A 19,053-nucleotide genomic window follows, 5' to 3' on the forward strand; every position below is an offset into this window, starting at 1 on the left:
GAACATTAAATGGTATGTGATACTTGCAAACCATAATTATGTAATTAGTTTAGTATATAGTGAACCTTCAATGGTAAGTAATACACGTCAAGGTAGTTGTCTCCTTGGATTTATCATTTATGGTCAGGATGTGAGTTAGTTCCTTTTTCTCCTTACACCGCATAAACATAAAATGAAATAATGGTACAAACAAATTAGGTTAAAAACCTAGCCAAAAAATATATTTGGCTTTGTAAAGTTTGTATGACATTCTAGTTCAAAATATGCATCATTCCATTGAGATTGAAAATAACAATTAAACATTTATGGTCACAAAGAATTTGAATATTCAATCTCTCCCCAAAAATTCCACAAAAAGAAACAATGAGAAAGCTGCCTAAAACCCCAGCTTCTCAAAATCACAAGAAACCTTGTAAAAAACTTATACTCCATGCATTGCCATTTGCAAATGTCTGTGTTGAATCCCTTGTTAGTTGTTACCTTCTCCTTTTACACAACACACGAGCCACTTTCCAAATTCCTGTCAAATACATGAAATGGTTAATGGGTAAAAATGGAAACAAGGATGCTCATAACAAGAATCATGATATACAATGCAATGTAACTAAGAATGTATAGCACTATCAATCTTGCAATGTGTAACTTGTACAATCAAGAGCTGGTTTTGTGCCACTTTAAGCTTTTCATGTTGCAGCTGTATTAACTTACTGGCTGGCAGTACTTGCACCAGTCAGTTCGGCCAGTTGCCATGGCATCATCAGAGATACTATTGAAACAATTGGACTGAAAATAACAAATATGATATGACAGGTATTAATCTACATCTCGAACTACTTGCCCTAAAAATTGTTCAAATTTTCGTATTACAACTTTTCCAGTACTTGAAGAAGAAGTCTATGGATTCAACCTAAGCTCGAGATACGAAGTCATGACATAACTGGACTGAAAATAAACTATTACATACAAGCTCTGAACCACAATAACGCTCAATTGAGTTACGTATGAGAAAAATAGAGATCGAATAAAAACTCATGATCAAAGAAACAATACCTGCGTTGATACTAACAGAGCGATTCGATGTTTCCAAACGATATGGAGAGAGAAATTTACTCCATGCCGATCCGGTGACTGATTGAACAACTATTCTATGTGAAATAGATGAACAGAAATGAAGTAGGGCATCTGGCTAGCGATGATGCCCCCGGAGTGGCAAATGTAGCCATAGTTGCTTATGGCGAAACTGACGAAATCACCTGCAACTTCCGGTAGCAAGAACTAGGGTTAGCGGTGGTGTTGTCTTATAACGGGCGATTAGGTTTTCAGTCCTGGTGTAAAGATGAAATCATGAAAACATTGAATGTGAAAACGGATCGGACTTGAGTTTTTATGGGCCTTATATGGGCTGAACTTGGACCAGGGAAAACTTATATTTCTTGAACTCTTGTTATTTATTGTTCAACAAATAATTACAAGCTTAGTAAGTTTAGAAATACTAATTAGATTATTGTAACTATAAATCATAGTAATTAATATTTGGTATTTAGATTACGATGGATAGTTATTTCGAATAATTAATTTTAAAAAACAGTAATTTTCAGAATTATAAATGATTGCTTTTAATAAGTTTAATACAAACAACTTATAGAAATTTTATTTTATCTTACTGAAAATAAATAACCATTCAAATTTAATATTTTCTAGAACATGTCGACTTCAACAATTCCTAAAAACATATTTTCTCTATATACATTTATTGGTTATATCTATAAAACAGTGAAAATATGTTTTGTTATTATATATTTTTTATTTTGATTAGAAACCCAAACTGGGTAAGGAGAAATAACTAGTATTTACTAGCGGTTAAAATCAAAGTAACTTTATCAATGGAGATACAATTATACGATTAATTTGATAAGATATTTTTTTATAGTTATTTTATTATTATTTTTTTCTTAAAAAGTTCATACCAATGTAAGTTAACAATGAAGAAGGTAGAAACACAAAAAGAACTCGACCATATACTTTTTATTTGGTAAGTTCGAATCCTATAATTCTAATATTATGAGGATTCATAAATAAATCAACCAATTTGAACTTAGTTAATGCCTTGATTGACAAAGTTAAAGTATGAACATAACAAAATATTATCGAGCTATAAGATTAAGAAATAAAAAATATGAAATTCACTTATATTCTTAACAATATTATATGGACAAGGGTGGACGGAATTGTTCCCGTCAAACCAAGGTGGAGGGAGTTGTGATCTTGCTAAGATACAGTTATACGATTAATTTGATAAGATAACAGTTCGTAAAAATGTAAGTTAACAATGAACAAGATAGAAACACAAAAGAACTCGACCATATACTTTTTATTTGTTAAGTTTGAATCATATAATTCTAATACTATGATGATCTATTGTCATAAAACAATCAACCGATCTGAACTTAGTTAATGCCTCGATTGAAAAAGTTAAAGTATGAACGTAAGAAAATATTATCGAGCTATAAACTTCCAGATTAAAAAATAAAAATATGAAATTCTCTTATATTCTTAAAAATACTATATGGATAAGGGTGGACGGAATCGTTCCCGTCGAACCTGAGGTGGAGGGTGTCGTGCACGGGGTTGCACCGGCAACTACTGGATTTTTTCATATTAATGTAAAAAAAAAAACTTTTTTTATTATTATGCACCTATAAAAAAAACAGGGATATTATTATTCTAGTTCATATGTGTAACCAAAAGTTTAAATGACTAAGTTGGTCAAAGAAGTAGGTTAAAGTTCAATTTTTTGGAAAAGGGCTCGAGTTCAAATCTTACTCACGTCAAGTTCTTTTTTTATTTTTACATCCATTTTCCTTTTATTAATATTTGTTACTAGGCCTTCAAAAATCTCTAGCCAACAAAACAAAATCATACCTTTGAAGTAAGGACTTTTTATTTTTACGTTCACTTTTCCTTTTATTTAGTATTGGTTATGAGCCCTCAAAAATTTCTAGCCAACAAAATCATACCGCTTGGTTGATATATCTTGTTAAACTAAGTCGTTCCAATAAAACTCAACTAAATCATTTTCCTCGATGTTTAAAATTCTTATATTTAATCGTTTACTTTTCCATTAACTGAATCATTTTCCTTTTATTAATATTTGTTACTGGGCCTTCAAAAATCTCTAGCCAACAAAACAAAATCATACCTTTGAAGTAAAGACTTTTTATTTTTACGTTCACTTTTCCTTTTATTTAGTATTGGTTATGAGCCCTCAAAAATTTCTAGCCAACAAAATCATACCGCTTGGTTGATATATCTTGTTAAACTAAGCCGTTTCAATAAAACTCAACTAAATCATTTTCCTCGATGTTTAAAATTCTTATATTTAATCGTTTACTTTTCCATTAACTTGACAACCATTTGATAAAAAATCACTTTTTTTCCATTAGCACACATATGCTCCCACGAGCTAAAATTCATTTCAATATTCTTCATATTTAATATATATTTTCATACACAATTGGGTATATCAGAGTTATATACAAATTCTTTGTGACCCATGGACTTTCATAACTTTCTATTTAATTTCTTCTCAATGTAAAATGTATGGACTTATAAAAATGCATTTATTAGTTGGCATTTGTATATTATATTTTGCTTTAAACAATGGAACCGATAAAAATGCATTAATTCATAATGAAATTTTGGTAATAATGCCTTCAAAACTTTGTACAACCACAACCAACACGGAAACAAACTCCAAGAGACGAAGAACCTGCCCATGAAAAGACCAATTTGCCCTTCACGAAGTTTGTTTACAATAGTTTGTTATGTTTAATGCATGCGTAATTTTTTTTTTGTTATATTTTATCAGAATTTTTTTTGTGCACCTACTGCTACTTATTCCTGCGTCCGCCCCTGGTGTCGTGATCTTGCTAAACCCGTCCAATCCAGATCCCTCCCAACCCATCTTTCATACTTTCCTTCTTTGCTTCCAACCTCTAGCGGTTTCTTGAACCCACACCACTCCTCTCTTTCACTCTTGCTCTCCTCCCGCCGATCCCTCTCCTCATCACTGGTCAAACCCGTTCAACCCATCCATCTCCACCCCGCTACGATTTCGTCCACCCTAACAAATTGTTCTAACTTAACATGTAAGCAATATGACCGTAAATAAACTGGACAAATACGAACAATGGTTGTCTATTTTCGTTCATTTAAGTTAGCCGAATAAATAAACGAACACAAATGGATAAATGAACGAGTTTTATTGTTCATGTTTGTCCGTTTAATAAAATATATTATTCATATTCGTGAACATGTTAAACGAACATAAACGAAAGAACATACATGAATTGAGATAAACAAACATAATTGAGCATACTTGGACATAAACTGACATAATATATTAATATAATCAAACACAATTGAACATAAAATAAACTTAAATGAGCAAACATAAACGAATGTAAACGGACAATATAAACGAACGTTCATGAACATAATTGAACGAATGAGACTATTTTTCATGTTCCTTCATTTAACTAAAAGAACTAGAACTTATGTATATGTTCGTTCATCATTATCATTTCATTATCATATCATATCATAATCATCATAATCATAATCATATCATATCATAATCATAATCATCATATCATCATAATAATCATATCATATCATAATCATAATCATACATACTTATAAAGCTAGCATTTTTTCTTGAATCTCATGCATTTGAAACCCCCTTTTTTAACTTCCCCAAACCACATTTATTTGAAACCCCGTTGTTTAACTAATGCAACTCAAAAGTTTTCTTAATTATGATTTAATACTCAAAAGTTTTATAACTTATATTATGTTTAATTAGCATTTAGTGAAAAGTTTACTATAAAAAGGCCAAACTTTTGTGTCTTGTGTGTTAAATAAAATCTTACATGTAAGAAGGATTTGAAGATATTGTGATTCAAAAGTTTTCATATAGTTGAAGCATTTACGATTCAAATATGATGATTTGAAGAAATGGGTTATGCCGCATCGATGGTAATTGTAATATGATTTTTTCTTTGAACCAAAACTAATGAAGTTTTTCTATTCTTTCTTTATATTCAGTTTCTCATTTAATCTTTATATGCGATTTGTGTGTATTACTCAATCTTGAATGTGACTCTCCAAACATCAATGTTTTGCTTGGAATATCTTTCTGATTCTTCTTTTTCAAGAAAAATATTATGATTGCAAGTTAGTGAAGAATTGTCATCAAGTTTCTATGGTTGAATGGTGTTAAATGAAGAAAAAGATTCATAAAACGGATATATGTTTTTTTGTTTGAGCAAAGTTGACGAATGCTAGTTTTTTCTTTTGATTTAAATGTATGTTTATGTAACATCTTTATTTACATATTCAACCACCCAATGCTCTTATTTATTTGATTGTAGTTTTCTATTTTGATTATATTTATTTTCTATTATTTTTTTGTTGGGTTATCCTACACAACATGTAGCACCTGGTTCCTGGTATGTAAATCTTATTCGAGTATTCTCTTCTTTTTAGCCTTGGACTCGGCGAGTCGTAGGTCGGACTCGCCGAGTAGATACGGGACCCGGGACACGTTTAAGTTGGCGACTCGGCGAGTCCATATCCTGGACTCGGCGAGTCACCGCTGTTGGATGAAACCCTAAGCTTTAGGGGTTTGCACCATATTTAAACGTCATATCCGCCCCAGGCCAGCCCCCATTCACCCTCAGAGCTCCCAACCCTCGTTCTAAGCTTGTTCATTGAGAGTTTGAAGCAATTGTTGTGTGTTCTTGAAGGTTTTGAGGCAAAAGGGAAGTAGGTCAAGAGGAAGGGAAGGAATCCAAGCATCTTTGTGTTCTCTCAGTAGTTCCTTTGAGGTATAACCCGTTTTCCCTCTGTTTCTATGCTTATTACTTCATTTAAGTCATTCTTGAGCCAATCCCCAAGCTTGTATGTGCAAATTATTTCGTAATAAGCTGATTGGCCCTTAGATCTAGGCATGGTTGAGCTCCAAGAGCTCATATCTGTTGCCTTTATGGACCCTCATTGCATGAAGACCCTAGATCTACCCTTTTGGGTGCATTTTGAACCCTAAAACCCTTATTGGTGAATATCTACACGTAAAGTTGGAAACTTTACGTGTGATTCATGCTCTAGGAACCCAGATCTATGAATGACATGGACTGGAATCGAGCAAATCCGTGTAGTTAGTGGTTGCATGGTAACGACTCGGCGAGTCGTTCATTTGACTCGGCGAGTCGGTTCGCAAGTCTCCGAGTTTGTCCCCTTTTCGTAGTGTCGAGTGAGCAGTGAGTCACGGGGTGTGACTCAGTGATTCGGAAGCTGAACTCATCTATGGGGGAAATCGGCGAGTCAATGCCCTGAATCGGCGAGTTCAAGGCAATCTCCTTAGATCAAGAACGGACTCGGCGAGCTGTTCATACAACTCGGCGAGTTGCAGCATAAGTGTTCTTCGGATGAAGATAAACTCGGCAAGTTGTTCATACAACTTGGTGAGTCTTAGCATAAGTGTTAATCGGATGAAGATGAACTCGACGAGTTGTTCATACAACTCGGCGAGTAGGATGAAGGACTTGAATATCAGTTTAGAAGGAGAACTCGTCGAGTCATCGCCTAACTCGACGAGTAGAAACGGGATTCAGGACAATCGTTTGGGTAGGGACTCAGTGAGTTGGAGAGCCAACTCGGCGAGTCGGGTCAACTGAAAGTGGACTCTGACTTTGACTTAGGGCATGATCAGGGGTAAAATGGTCATTTTACCCAAAGGACAGTTAGCAGTGTTTGATTGAGTATGTTGTGGGAATTTCAGCCGGAGGATTTCCGGAGCAGCAGCAACAGCAGTAGACAGTCAGTTCCCGATCAGATCAGCAGCTACTTCGAGGTGAGTTACCTTCCAGTAGCGGTGGGTCTACGGCCACAATGTCGGCCCACCAATAGGAGTTGTATGTAGATGATTGTCTCTGTGATATTCATCTAGGGATTACTACTACCTGTGTTGTGTTTATGTGCTAGTATGATATGATGCTATGTGCTAGTGATAGTAGGGGGAGATAGTCCTCGAGATATCCGGTCGGTAGGGCCGAAAGGGTAGTCATACCCAACCATGTTAGATAGATTCTGATATTGTGATACATGTTATGTAGTAGTAGTAGAGGGGAGAAATAGTTCCCCAGCATCCGGTCGAGAGGACCGAAGGGGAGGCCAGCACCCAGATATGTTAGGCGGTATCCGGTCGAGAGGACCGAAGGGGAGGCCAGCACCCTGATATGCTAGGCAATATCCGGTCGAGAGGGCCGAAGGGGTAGGTCGGGCACCCAGATATGCCTGACAATATGTGTATGTTATGAGATTATATGGTATGTGGTACAGTGGGGGAACTCACTAAGCTTCGTGCTTACGGTTTTCAGTTTTGGTTTCAGGTACCTCCTCAGCTAGGGGAAAGGAGCCGGCGCGGTAGCAGCATGTCACACACACACTCTCTTGTTTCCGCAGTCACGAGTTTATTATGGGATTGATACTCTGATATTTGATTGATCGAATGTTCTGGTTCTCAATTTGGTTTTCGATGTGAAATGGTTTAATCAAACAATGTTTTAACTATTAATGCTTTTATGTAATGCTTTATAACGAAATTTTTGGACGTGAAAATTAGGTCGTTACAAGTTGGTATCAGAGCCCTGGTTTGAGGGATTCAGACACACCTTCGGGGGGGGGGGGGTGCCTGAACTCAAATCGAGGGATTAAAAGATTTTCTAAAAGAAAATGTTTTCATAAACTAAGAAAAGGGTTTTGAAAAAGAACGAAGTGTGTGATGTGCGCGACCGGCCTAGCTCAAGTAAGTATTCCCCAAAGTACCCATACAAGTTTATGTTATGTGTATCAGTTTCTGTAGAACAACATGCTAGAATAGGGCTAAGGATCTAGGAGTGATGCCTTATGTGCCTGCTTTATGTGTTTCAGTTGTATGAGAATTGCATGCTAGTATCGAGTAGATAGCAGTAGGGTAGCCTGTTTAGGTTATGCCTGATAGTATGAGTTTAGCACCGTGTGCTAGTTTAGTTTCTCTCTATGAGAGCGGAGTTGCTTGAGGTTGTTTCCCTTGTCTGAATGTTGCTTGCTTCGTGCTATGTGGGACTATGAATAATGGGAATTAGCCATTAGGCGAATACGTCACGTCACATGTGATCAGGGTTGAATAATCTCAGAGTACCGGATTTGATCCTACTGCGCAGCTCTTGTTTGAGTCCAACCGTTGTAGGGACGAGTCGGGTACTCGAAGGATTATCTGAGCCTCGTCACGTGTGATGGTATTCGAGTAATGGCTGATTGGCATTACAAGGAGGTCTGCAGCAGCTGAGGACTGGATCGAGTAGAGTCGGAGATTTCCCTAGGGCGAGCCTAGGATGAGTATAGTAGTGATCAGCCATAGTGAAAGGGATCTGGTGGAGTCGAGGCAGTCCTTAAAGAAGGTACGGATAGATGTGGAAGGTAATATGGGCTTGTACTACTGAAAGCAGAGGATCTGTACCCGAACCAAGGAAGGCCAAGATAAGACCAGGGAACTTGTAATTAGTTGTGATCCCTCAGGAAGTATCATTATCACTAATGATTGTTGTGATGTATTGCAGAATGGTGGTACTTCGATCGAGGCCAGTAGATGGCGGTTTAGGAGAGGGGTCAGGTTCGGGATCAGGTTCCGAGCAGGTAGATGAGGGACTACGCGAGTTTATCGTGTCAGAGATCACCAGGGGTATCCTTGAGTCGACTCCCATTATCTTTGGGTCGATCAAGGAAGGGATCATCGAGTTGATGGAGGATTGCCTCAGGGCGTTCAGGAGCGACATGGCATCTGGCCAGTTGGGTCCTCGCACACTGTCCTTTAAGGACTTCAGGGGCAGTGGTGCGCCAGATTTCCACGGGGTGAAAGACCCCATTGCTGCCAGGCGATGGATTGCAGACATCGAGTCTGTACGGTTGACTAGCTTCTGCCCCGAGGGGTCGAATGTGAGGTATGCAATGGGGTGCTTGCGAGACCGAGCTCGTGATTGGTGGGAGTCAATGGGTGACTCGTTGGGAGCCTCAGCTATCGAGGCTATGACCTGGTCGGACTTTGTGACCAGGTTCAGGGCAGAGTTCGCGCCGACTGTCGAGCTTCAGCAGCTGGCCAGGGAGTTTCTAGACATGAGACAGACGACGGAGACTGTGGCGGAGATCACTGCCAAGTTCCGGGAGAGGGCTTTGTTGGTGCCCCAGTATGCTGGTGACGAGGATATGAGGAGGACCCGTACTACTGTGGCGGAGATCACCGCCAAGGTAGTGGTCGTAATAATAAACACTAACTTTTTCCAATTAAATGGAAATGCAACTTAAGTGTTTTTATTTACTTTATTACGACTATAACGACATAAAATAAATAAATAAAACATTTATTTATTTTGCGACCTCTAGTTAACGGAACTTTTATAAAATGGAATATTCGGTTAACGGTAACGGGGTGATGTAACGGAATAAACTTTGGGTTGTCACATCATCCCCCCGTTAGAGGGAATTTCGTCCCGAAATTCAGGTCTAGGCAAGGAATTAGGTATGAATGACCGAGTAGAGGCAGGAGGGTACTTCCTATTCTGTTTGTCCTCGCATTCCCCTATGAATCTTTGGTCTGTGTTTGTCATTCCAACAAACCTTCACCTACGGGATGCGGATTCCATCTCGTGTAGTTAGTGGGTTCCGACTGGTGTATCTACGAGGTTATGGTTCTCAATGGTTTCTATCAAGATGAGGGGCATACGAAGAGTGACGTCGGGTAAACACATATCAATTCTAAGAAGTGGATCGATCGGGTGTGAAACTTGTGGAATATCCGAAAGTAGTATTGGCCTGACGAGGGTTGGACCAAATCTCTGTGAGGATTCTCATATGGTCCTAAGCTCTCGGAAGGGTAGAGCTTCTCAGTACTTAGAACATAGTGTACTTCTATGGCAAGATCATCACTGGCGTGATCGCCATTTCGAAGTTCCTAACATTCTCACTCGTACTGGATGTGTCGTCCTTCAGGTTGATTCTTAGGAAGCTCGGGTTGTCCTTGGTTTCGCGTTTCCGGTTAATTGGCTTTTAGAGGCTTTCTAGGTCGTCGGATGGGTTGTGTGTCTACGATATCTTTTCGTTGTAGAGTGTCTATCTAAAGCTCGTGTAAAATGAACCTGCACTAACGATTCTTGAGATACGGAAACCCTCAGGGTCGGGGAGATAGGGTTTCACCAGACGAGTGTTGGACTATCTCGGGAGGTGGTTCTACTATTTCTGCGTGAGATAGTATTCGTGGAACACCTAATAGTCCAATGAATCTTTAAGACTTTGGTTTATTCTAGTGTGGAAAGCGCATGCTCTTGCATAACCCCTTGACTAACACCAAGGCTGGTGTTAAGTCTATAATCTCTTCGGGATCTGGGTCATGAGGCTTAACGCAACTACTTTCGCACTTTGATCGAGTATTCTTGGCTGCGGAGGTTATCCTGTGGTTCTCGGTATATTTTTATAATTGTTAAAAGTTTTCAAATAAGTAGCTTAAAATAACTTACAATAACAATAATTAAAAATAATTCTATATAAATGATTATATTGTTACCTTTAAAATCAAAAAACAATGTTTGATGTTTTAAATAATTATAATGAATGAAATTAAAACATTAAGCAAATAAATTTTAAAAAATTAATTAACAATAACAACAACTATAAATAACATTAAACCATATATTATATATGATTATATTCATGTGTAACTCGCGGATAGAAGTCATTCAAACGATTGAGATTATGCAGTTATAATAGATGTATATATATTATCATATAATTCAAAATAATCAATATATTATATCAATTTAGTATACGAATTATTATATCAAATTTAACAACAACGTTATTGCTATATTTCAAAAAAACATATATTTGTACAGACTTCAACTATATAGGTGTCTCTGCGCAATGCGCAGACATTCGCCTAGTATTCTTATAAAGGAAACATTTTTCCTTTCACCACATTCATTTGAAATTCCCATGCATTTTTTCCTTCCACCACATTCAATTGAAACTCCAATGACTTTTCAATTTCTTTCTAATAATGATTATAAGTTGGTTAATAAGGTTAAATAAATATCAAACGTAAAGTGTAATCATATATAAACTAAATTTCAATATTAAAAGAATATATTTTCTTATACTTATAAAGTTATGTTTTTAACTTTTAACATATGATACTTAATTTATTAGGTCTAATATGTTGTTGTATGTAAACCATTATCTCTTTAAAGCTATAACTTTTGAAAAATTTGTATAATTTACTTAAATTGTTAATGTAAATATAACGATATAGGATCAACTTAAAATAGAAATTTTAGTTCAACTTAAACAACCAAAATAATATTTTATAAATAGTTAAAAGTGATAAATTGTAGTGTCTTTCTAATAATGATTATAAGTTGGTTAATAAAGTTAAATAAGTATCAAACTTAAAGTGTAATAATAAATAAACTAAATTTCAATATTAAAATAATATTTTTTACTTTTACTTATAAAGTTATGTCTTTAACTTTTAACATATTATACTTAATTTATAAGATTTAATATGTTGTTGTATGTAAACCATTATCAGTTTAAAGCTGTAACTTTTGAATAGTTTTGACAAAATATTAAAAAACTGTTAATTCAAATATAACATTACATGGTCAACTTCAATATAAATTTCAGTTTCACTTACAAAATCTAAAGAATATGTTGTGAATAGTGAAAATTGATAAATTGTAGTGCTAAATGCAAAAACTAAATTATAATATCAATTTAACTAAAATATTCCTAAAGATATTTTTATAATCGTTAAATTTTTTTAAATAAGTAGCTTAAAATAACTTACAACGAAAATAGTTAAAAATAACTCTATATAAATGATTATATTGTTACCAATAAAATCAAAAAAATATTTGATGTTTTAAATAATTACACTGATAGAAATTAAAATATTAGGAAAATAAATTTTAAAAAATTAATTAACATTAACAACAACTATAAATAACATCAAACCATATATTATATTTAACTTTATTCATGAGTAACCCACAGATAGAGATAATTCAAAATATTGAGATTATGCAGTTTTAATAGATGTATATATTATCATATAATTCAAAATAATCAATATATTATATCAACGTAGTATACGAATTATTATATCAAATTTAACAACATTATTTTTATAATTTAAAAAACATATATTTGTAAAGATTTTAGCTATATAGGTGCTTCTGCGCAGCGCACAGACATTCGTCTAGTTTATTAAATAAAACTAACATAAATGAACTTCCCACCGAACGGTTTATAATTTGTAACAAATTACCATTATTTATTACCTTTTTGGAGATGAAGGAAGTTACAACACACTTGTGTATTCAATCACTTACCTTCGTCATTAAAAATAAAATGTGTAGATAAATACCACTTTGACCGCTTATTGCAAGTTTAGCTGATTTACATGCTAAAAAATATCATTAAACTCACATTTGTTATTAAAACACCACTAAACTCACACTTATTGTTAAAAGAAACACCATTAAACTCATATGTGTATATGTTTTACCATTAAACTAATATTTATACATATTTAATAACTTTCATCTTTTATGGTTATCTTAAACTTTCCGGTCATATTATGCAGCAACACAACCATATGTGAATACACCTAGATATCAATTATCGAAAAACAAAAAAACATCACCGAAGAACTTAAATAGGCCACAACGAAGCTTAACATTCACATTTAGGTTTTACTTGACAAAAACAAATTAGCTTATTGTAACTTTAGTTATGTAAAACCACAAAATACCTTAACATTCACGCTTAGGTTTTTTAGTTGATCTGTTAAACATTATCTTACTCAGATACAATACATGCAATGCAATGTTCAGGACCCTTTGTAAACTTCATGGAGAACCATATGACAATTAGATTGAGATTTCATCACTCTCTGCCTATAGTCCAATATTCATTGTGTACCAACGAATCTAACATGAATAAACTAGTTACCGAAAAACTATAACTTAGTTGTTTTTATGTCAAATAATAGAAGACAATGCTTGTTGTTGTAGGTGGATGGTAACGACGAGATGAACAATAATGATGGTAGGGGATGGTGTTGGCTAGAAAGAAATACCATAATATAGTGTGACGATATATAAAATAAAAATATATAACGATAAATCATGTAAAAGACTAAGATTGTATATGAATACAAATATAAAATGAGAACATATACAAAAATAACAATTTATTTATATGCAAAGTAATTTTCCCATTAAATTAAAAAAATATATTAATCACAGGTAACATCATAACATGCCACTCGCGCATTCAGCAAAAAAGAACCCTTCCTAGTTCACCTGTCGAGCAAAAGCTGGTACAATCCACGTTGATCGATAATTTGAGCGGATCTCCGGCACCGTAAATCACAAAGAGTTTCTCAAGCAAATCTCCGGCTGACAGTAACTGGAAGTAGTTCGGAGTTCTACAGACAAGAAACGATTATGCATAAAACGGCGCAATCGTGGTTCACCGGAGGCCCGAGCCAGACGAACAGCGATCTGCTAAAGCAACCTCCTTCTCTTCTTGCTGATTGGAACGCTTACGCATCATCTTCACAATCTAACCAAGATCTAGATTCTTCCAACCTCGGTTTCGATCTCGAAGCCGCAGTTAGGGATAAGGTTTCCGGCACTTTCAACGTGTAAGTCGTTTATTGTGTGACCTGCTTTGATTTTGTACATTGGATCTAGACTTCATTATCTCTTTGAATCAGTTTAGCTTCAGCAGATTGCTTGCATCTTTCTTGATCATGGGAGATGTTATGTATTAAAACCTGATAATGGTAATTTAGGCTAAGTTCATTGGATCTGAGAATTGATAATTGATATGATTAACTTTCGATACTTGTCATATAAGAACTACACATATAAATGCACAACAAATTCGATCTCTTTAGGGTTTAGCGAATTTGTATGAAGTATCACAACAGGAGATTGCATAATTTGACCCAAAAAGTTAAGGTACAACAAGAATAGTCATAGATTGAAAAAGTTATATCATTTTCAATGCCTTCGAATTGTAAGGGTGATGCTTTAGGATTAAAGTTGAAGCTAAAGTTGCACACAAGCAAGTTCATTTCAAGGGGCATTACCACAACCAATGCACATAAGGGGGATTTCTTTGTTAGATAATTGCACATTTCCACTTAATTTGGACTTCAGGCCTCTTGTTTTCTTTGTTAGGGGGTGGGGTTCATAAGCATCTGATAGCTTATTTAGACGAGCAGAGTCTTTTTGGGGTTGAAAGAGTTCTTGTTGTGGATTGGAGCTTAAGGGTAGAACAAAATGACAATTAGGTTGAAGCATGTTTCTGTGCCTTTAGAAACAGAAATAAGTAAGAAGATGATAAGACAGATATATAGATATGAAATACATTATTTTCATGAATCATGAAAACCAATTCACTCTCTCTTTCAACTTGTTATAGAGTTTCAAAGGGAGTGAGAGACATACCTGGAAGCTTGCAATCAGCCACCAGCAATGTCCCAACTGGAAAATCCTTTATGACATTTGGCATACTTCTTGCTGTTGGGATCTTTCTTGTCTTCATTGCTATCACTGTGTTTCTACCAGTCATGGTGCTTGTTCCTCAGAAGTTTGCTATATGTTTCACTATTGGATGTGCCCTCATAATCGCTTCCTTTTTTGCCCTCAAGGGATATAGAACTCAGTTTGCACATATGACATCTAAAGAGGTAAGTCAACCATCTGTTAGTTTTTTCTTCTCTGAAATTCAAAACTTACATGCTTATTCCTTCTTGTTTCAGAGACTCCCTATTACATTGGGGTTTATTGGCAGCATGTTGGGCACCATTTATGTTTCAATGGTGCTTCACAGTTATGTTCTTTCTGTTTTCTTCTCTATTTTACAGGTAGTAAATCCAACTTCTGTATTCTTGTATAATTTCTATATTTTATTCTATTGCTTATATAGCCTTATATTATGCTCATGATATTTCCAACTTTCTGCCAGGTCATCTCTTTGTCCTATTATGCAATTTCCTACTTTCCTGGAGGATCAGCTGGCTTAAAATTCTTCACTTCTGCAATTACCTCTTCAATTCTTAGATGCTTTGGGAGGTGATTTTTGTAACTAGATAACATATCTATATAACTTTCACTCCAACTAATTTTTACACAATCCTTGACACCCCCACCCCTTCTATCATAGTTGTGAGATTAAATGATACTTTTCATTCTTTTGTGAATTCTTCTTTATCTTTTCGCTGATGTTGACGTTAGGCAACTTTTTTGTAGCTATTGTTAGTTATGAATGCATATGATCCTATTATCTCTTGATGTAACACCATGGTTAACAAAACTATCATTCCTGAATGTCTCACCCGTGCCATGGGATTGTCGACCTTGGTATCATGCTAGTCTCACTTGCCCTCTTAGGGTTGTTGACCATAATACCCCTCATTGACTCACCCGAACTCTCCCTCCCTTATTACTCATGTAAGTCCTTAGTCTTGGGGCTATTTACCACTTACCAATTGCCCGTATCACACTAAGGTGCTGTTTGTTTTTTTGAAGCCAAAATGTCTGTAGTCTGCGGACCACATCTGCAAGCCTCTGCGGCAGAAGAGGTGGACCAAATGTCTGCGGTCTGCAATAAAATAAAAAGACTGTTTGTTTTTAACGTCTGTAGCCGTTGAAATAAATTAATTTTTCAATCCTAATTTCATGTCATAAAGATTAAAAATGCATTTTCAGCAAAAAGAGAAAGAAAAAAAAGGGTGGTTTTTTTTTTGGTTAAAATGAGGTCTGAAGACCTTTGAAGACAGTGACCCATGTTGCGTCAGGAAGACCTCGCGCAGACGTTTTTTGGTCTGCGCACTTCCAAAAAACAAACACTCTGCGATGGCATATGTCTGCGCGGCGCAGACAAAAGTGGTTGCGCAGCTCTTCACAAAAAAACAAACAGCCCCTAAGTAGCACCACATATTTTCGGTATTGAAGGACAAATAGCGAAAAAAAGGCAATGGGATTCTGATTCAAGATCAAACACATAATTACTCAAAAGCGTATTTCAAGCATGGAATCAAAAGACATGTGAATTAACTATGAGGATGCTATACAAGTGCAAAAAGGACCCTTAATGAATACATGAGGTATGGATCGACAAAAAACATATACACATAATCATATTGTAAGCACATAATTCTACATAAACTCATAGTGATGGAATATAATTAATTGCGAATTCAAACCGAATGACACGTTTTAATTCCGAAATCCAATGGAATTACATGATCCATAAGGCTACACATAATCATATGGTAAGCACATAATTCTACATAAACTCATAGTGATGGAATATAATTAATTGCGAATTCAAACCGAATGCCACGTTTTAATTCCGAAATCCAATGGAATTACATGATCCATAAGGCTACAATGACTTTATTATAACCCGTGAAGCTATGCAGTCGGCGATAGCGTTTACGGAGGTAAAGAATCATGATTTTCAAAATAGCGGTAGTGATATTAGCGCCGCGATTATAATCACCGCTACAACGGCGCTATAATTGCTATTTGAATCAATTCCATTTTTGGGTTTTTTACATAAAGAAAACGTTTTTTTTTGAGCAATTCCATTGATTAAAATTGTTTTTTCTTAACCCAAAACAAAACTTTTGTGCCATTCCATTGAATAAATTGTGATCATGTGATTATGATAACTTCCATTGGAACCATGTATGTGTTGTCTTGCTAATTGTGTTGAAGACTTGAAGTAGTATGATTAACTGTCAAATTGTTTAATCATTTTATTATGCTAACTGTGATCATGTGACTATGATAACTTCCATTGGTCCCTATGGTTTCACAAAATCTGAAATTTAGTCCTTAATTTTAAAAAACCTCATAGATGGTCCCTGTGGTTTCAAAACTCTTAATGTTTAGTCCTTATGGCTAACTCCGTCAGTATTTGTCTATTAAGTAAAGGACATTTTCGTCATTTCACTATGTAGAGACCATTTATGAGGTTTTCTATTATTATTATTTTAAAAAAAGAAAAAAATCACAATCTAAAACTTGCAACCTTGTCTTGATTGTATCCAATGGCATTGCCACCACTGCCGAAAACCCACTAGCCATGGCGACACTTGCTGCCTGCACCGCTACCACCGCCTTAGAATTTGGTGTAAACCCGTCACCGTTGCTGCCACTATTCCCTCTTTCTTCAAATAGTAACAACCAACCCCACCCCACACAGCACGATGAGCCATGAAGTAAGCCACCCACTAGACTGCATTTGATGGAGCATATGTAGGATTGCAATCCCAAATCCTCTTTATAACCCTCAAATACATCAGTTTGAATGATCTTCCTAAATGCATCAATTCCACCATTGTATCTAATATGTGCACCATGTCCACCTTGAACCATCAGTCTATGGCTCACAATATAGACTCACAACATCAATTGGTGTCCAAACCATTTGAGCAACCATGGCTGCACTTAACCCAATTGCAAGATTCACAATGTTAGCTGCTTTTGCCTCTGAAAACCCATTTTCACAATAACACAACCGACATTACTCTTGGTCATCTCCAATGCCCCCATGTAAAGAGCTTTGGCGGGAATAATACCCATTAACGATGTCCCAAAACCCTTGTAAAAACCTCTCCCCATTAGCTTCAAGCATGGCATGTCTTTTACAAGGACTTGTTTTCTCGTTTTCAACACCATGATGGGATACAACATCCCGAAGACACTAGAGAATGAGTTAGCACGTAGGAAAAAGAATTTTAATTTATCAAGCATCTCCCAATCAATGTCACATGGGAGATGTATTTCTGTCCCCGGGTCATCCTCCGTTGTTCCCAAACTCATCTTCGCCACTTTATCTGAATGCTAAAATATATTACAGCCAAATCAAAACAACACTGAAAAACACTTCTACTCGGATTGAGTAATTTCCACAAACACCTTACCTATAAACCTAGGTTGATCAATCTGCTACTACTGATACTAAATTACTAAAACCCCTAACTTAACAAAAACAAAAACCCTAATCCTGAAATTCGTGGTAGACAATAAGTTATCGATTTGTGTCTGTATATGAGAGAGAGCTGATCAAAGCTAATAAGAGAGAGAGAGAGAGAGAGATTAAATTTCATTTTTTAAAAATAATAATAATAATAGAAAACCTCATATCCGTGAGTAGTGAAATGACGAAAATACCCTTTACTTAACGGACAAATACCGACAGAGTTAGCCATAAGGACTAAACATTAAAAGTTTTAAAACCACAAGGGCCATCCGTAAGTTTTTTTTAAAGTCAGGGACTAAACTTCAGATCTTGTAAAACCACAAGGACCATTTATGAAGCTTTGTCTTCTATATGATATAAAAAACACTATATCGCCGCTGTACCACTGGGGGAATCGTGATTTCAAATAGCATTCGGTGACCGTTATTATATTTTTGACTACGATAACTGCATAGCTGTGGAGTATGCATGCCAAATACCATGTTTGTAAAAAACGTTCGACGTTAGCTAGTTAGTGGGCTGAGGTTAAGAGATTACTTGGCCAGATAAAGATTAATCGGGGACCCTAAGTTGCTGATTATTTGAATTTTAAAAAAATTCAATATGGCTAATATCATATCAAAATTTGTAAATATCACTAATATCATAACAAAATAGGTTAATATGATTAATACGACATTAATCATCCATAAAATAATTTGTATTGAGATAAAACTTTTTCAAACTGTTGAAATTTTATCATTTGCCATTGCTTTGCTCATTGTATAGCCAATGATTAATCGCTAGGCACATTCTCGTTGGTCCGATAACACCTAAGGACTAATTAAAGATTAATCAGGACTTAGTTGAGATTTTTACAACACTGCCAAATACCATTAACATATGATCACCAAT

General features: G+C 35.6%; 1 protein-coding gene, 1 long non-coding RNA gene and 1 pseudogene across 2 annotated transcripts; 1 reads left to right on the forward strand and 2 right to left on the reverse strand.

Moving 5' to 3' along the window:
• Positions 1 to 249: 249 nt before the first annotated feature.
• LOC145064974 (uncharacterized) lies at positions 250 to 1,341 on the reverse strand. Its single transcript, XR_013688174.1, has 2 exons — positions 1,051 to 1,341; positions 250 to 520 (listed from the first exon to the last, which is right to left on the reverse strand). It is a non-coding gene; the product is annotated as an uncharacterized LOC145064974 (long non-coding RNA).
• Positions 1,342 to 13,413: 12,072 nt separating this feature from the next.
• LOC145063421 (protein transport protein sft2-like) lies at positions 13,414 to 15,463 on the forward strand. The gene is made up of 4 exons (XM_079011031.1): positions 13,414 to 13,801; positions 14,587 to 14,854; positions 14,927 to 15,031; positions 15,133 to 15,463. Exons 1-4 carry the CDS (start codon positions 13,602 to 13,604, stop codon positions 15,241 to 15,243), a joined length of 684 nt encoding a protein of 227 aa, XP_078867157.1. The 5' UTR covers positions 13,414 to 13,601; the 3' UTR covers positions 15,244 to 15,463.
• A 1,699-nt stretch (positions 15,464 to 17,162) lies between these two features.
• LOC145064569 (uncharacterized) lies at positions 17,163 to 17,999 on the reverse strand (annotated as a pseudogene).
• Between the last annotated feature and the right edge of the window lie 1,054 nt (positions 18,000 to 19,053).

This window comes from Lactuca serriola, chromosome 7 (genome assembly GCF_051521515.1).
Source record: "Lactuca serriola cultivar US96UC23 chromosome 7, Lser_US96UC23_V15, whole genome shotgun sequence".
Classification (NCBI taxonomy): domain Eukaryota; kingdom Viridiplantae; phylum Streptophyta; class Magnoliopsida; order Asterales; family Asteraceae; genus Lactuca; species Lactuca serriola.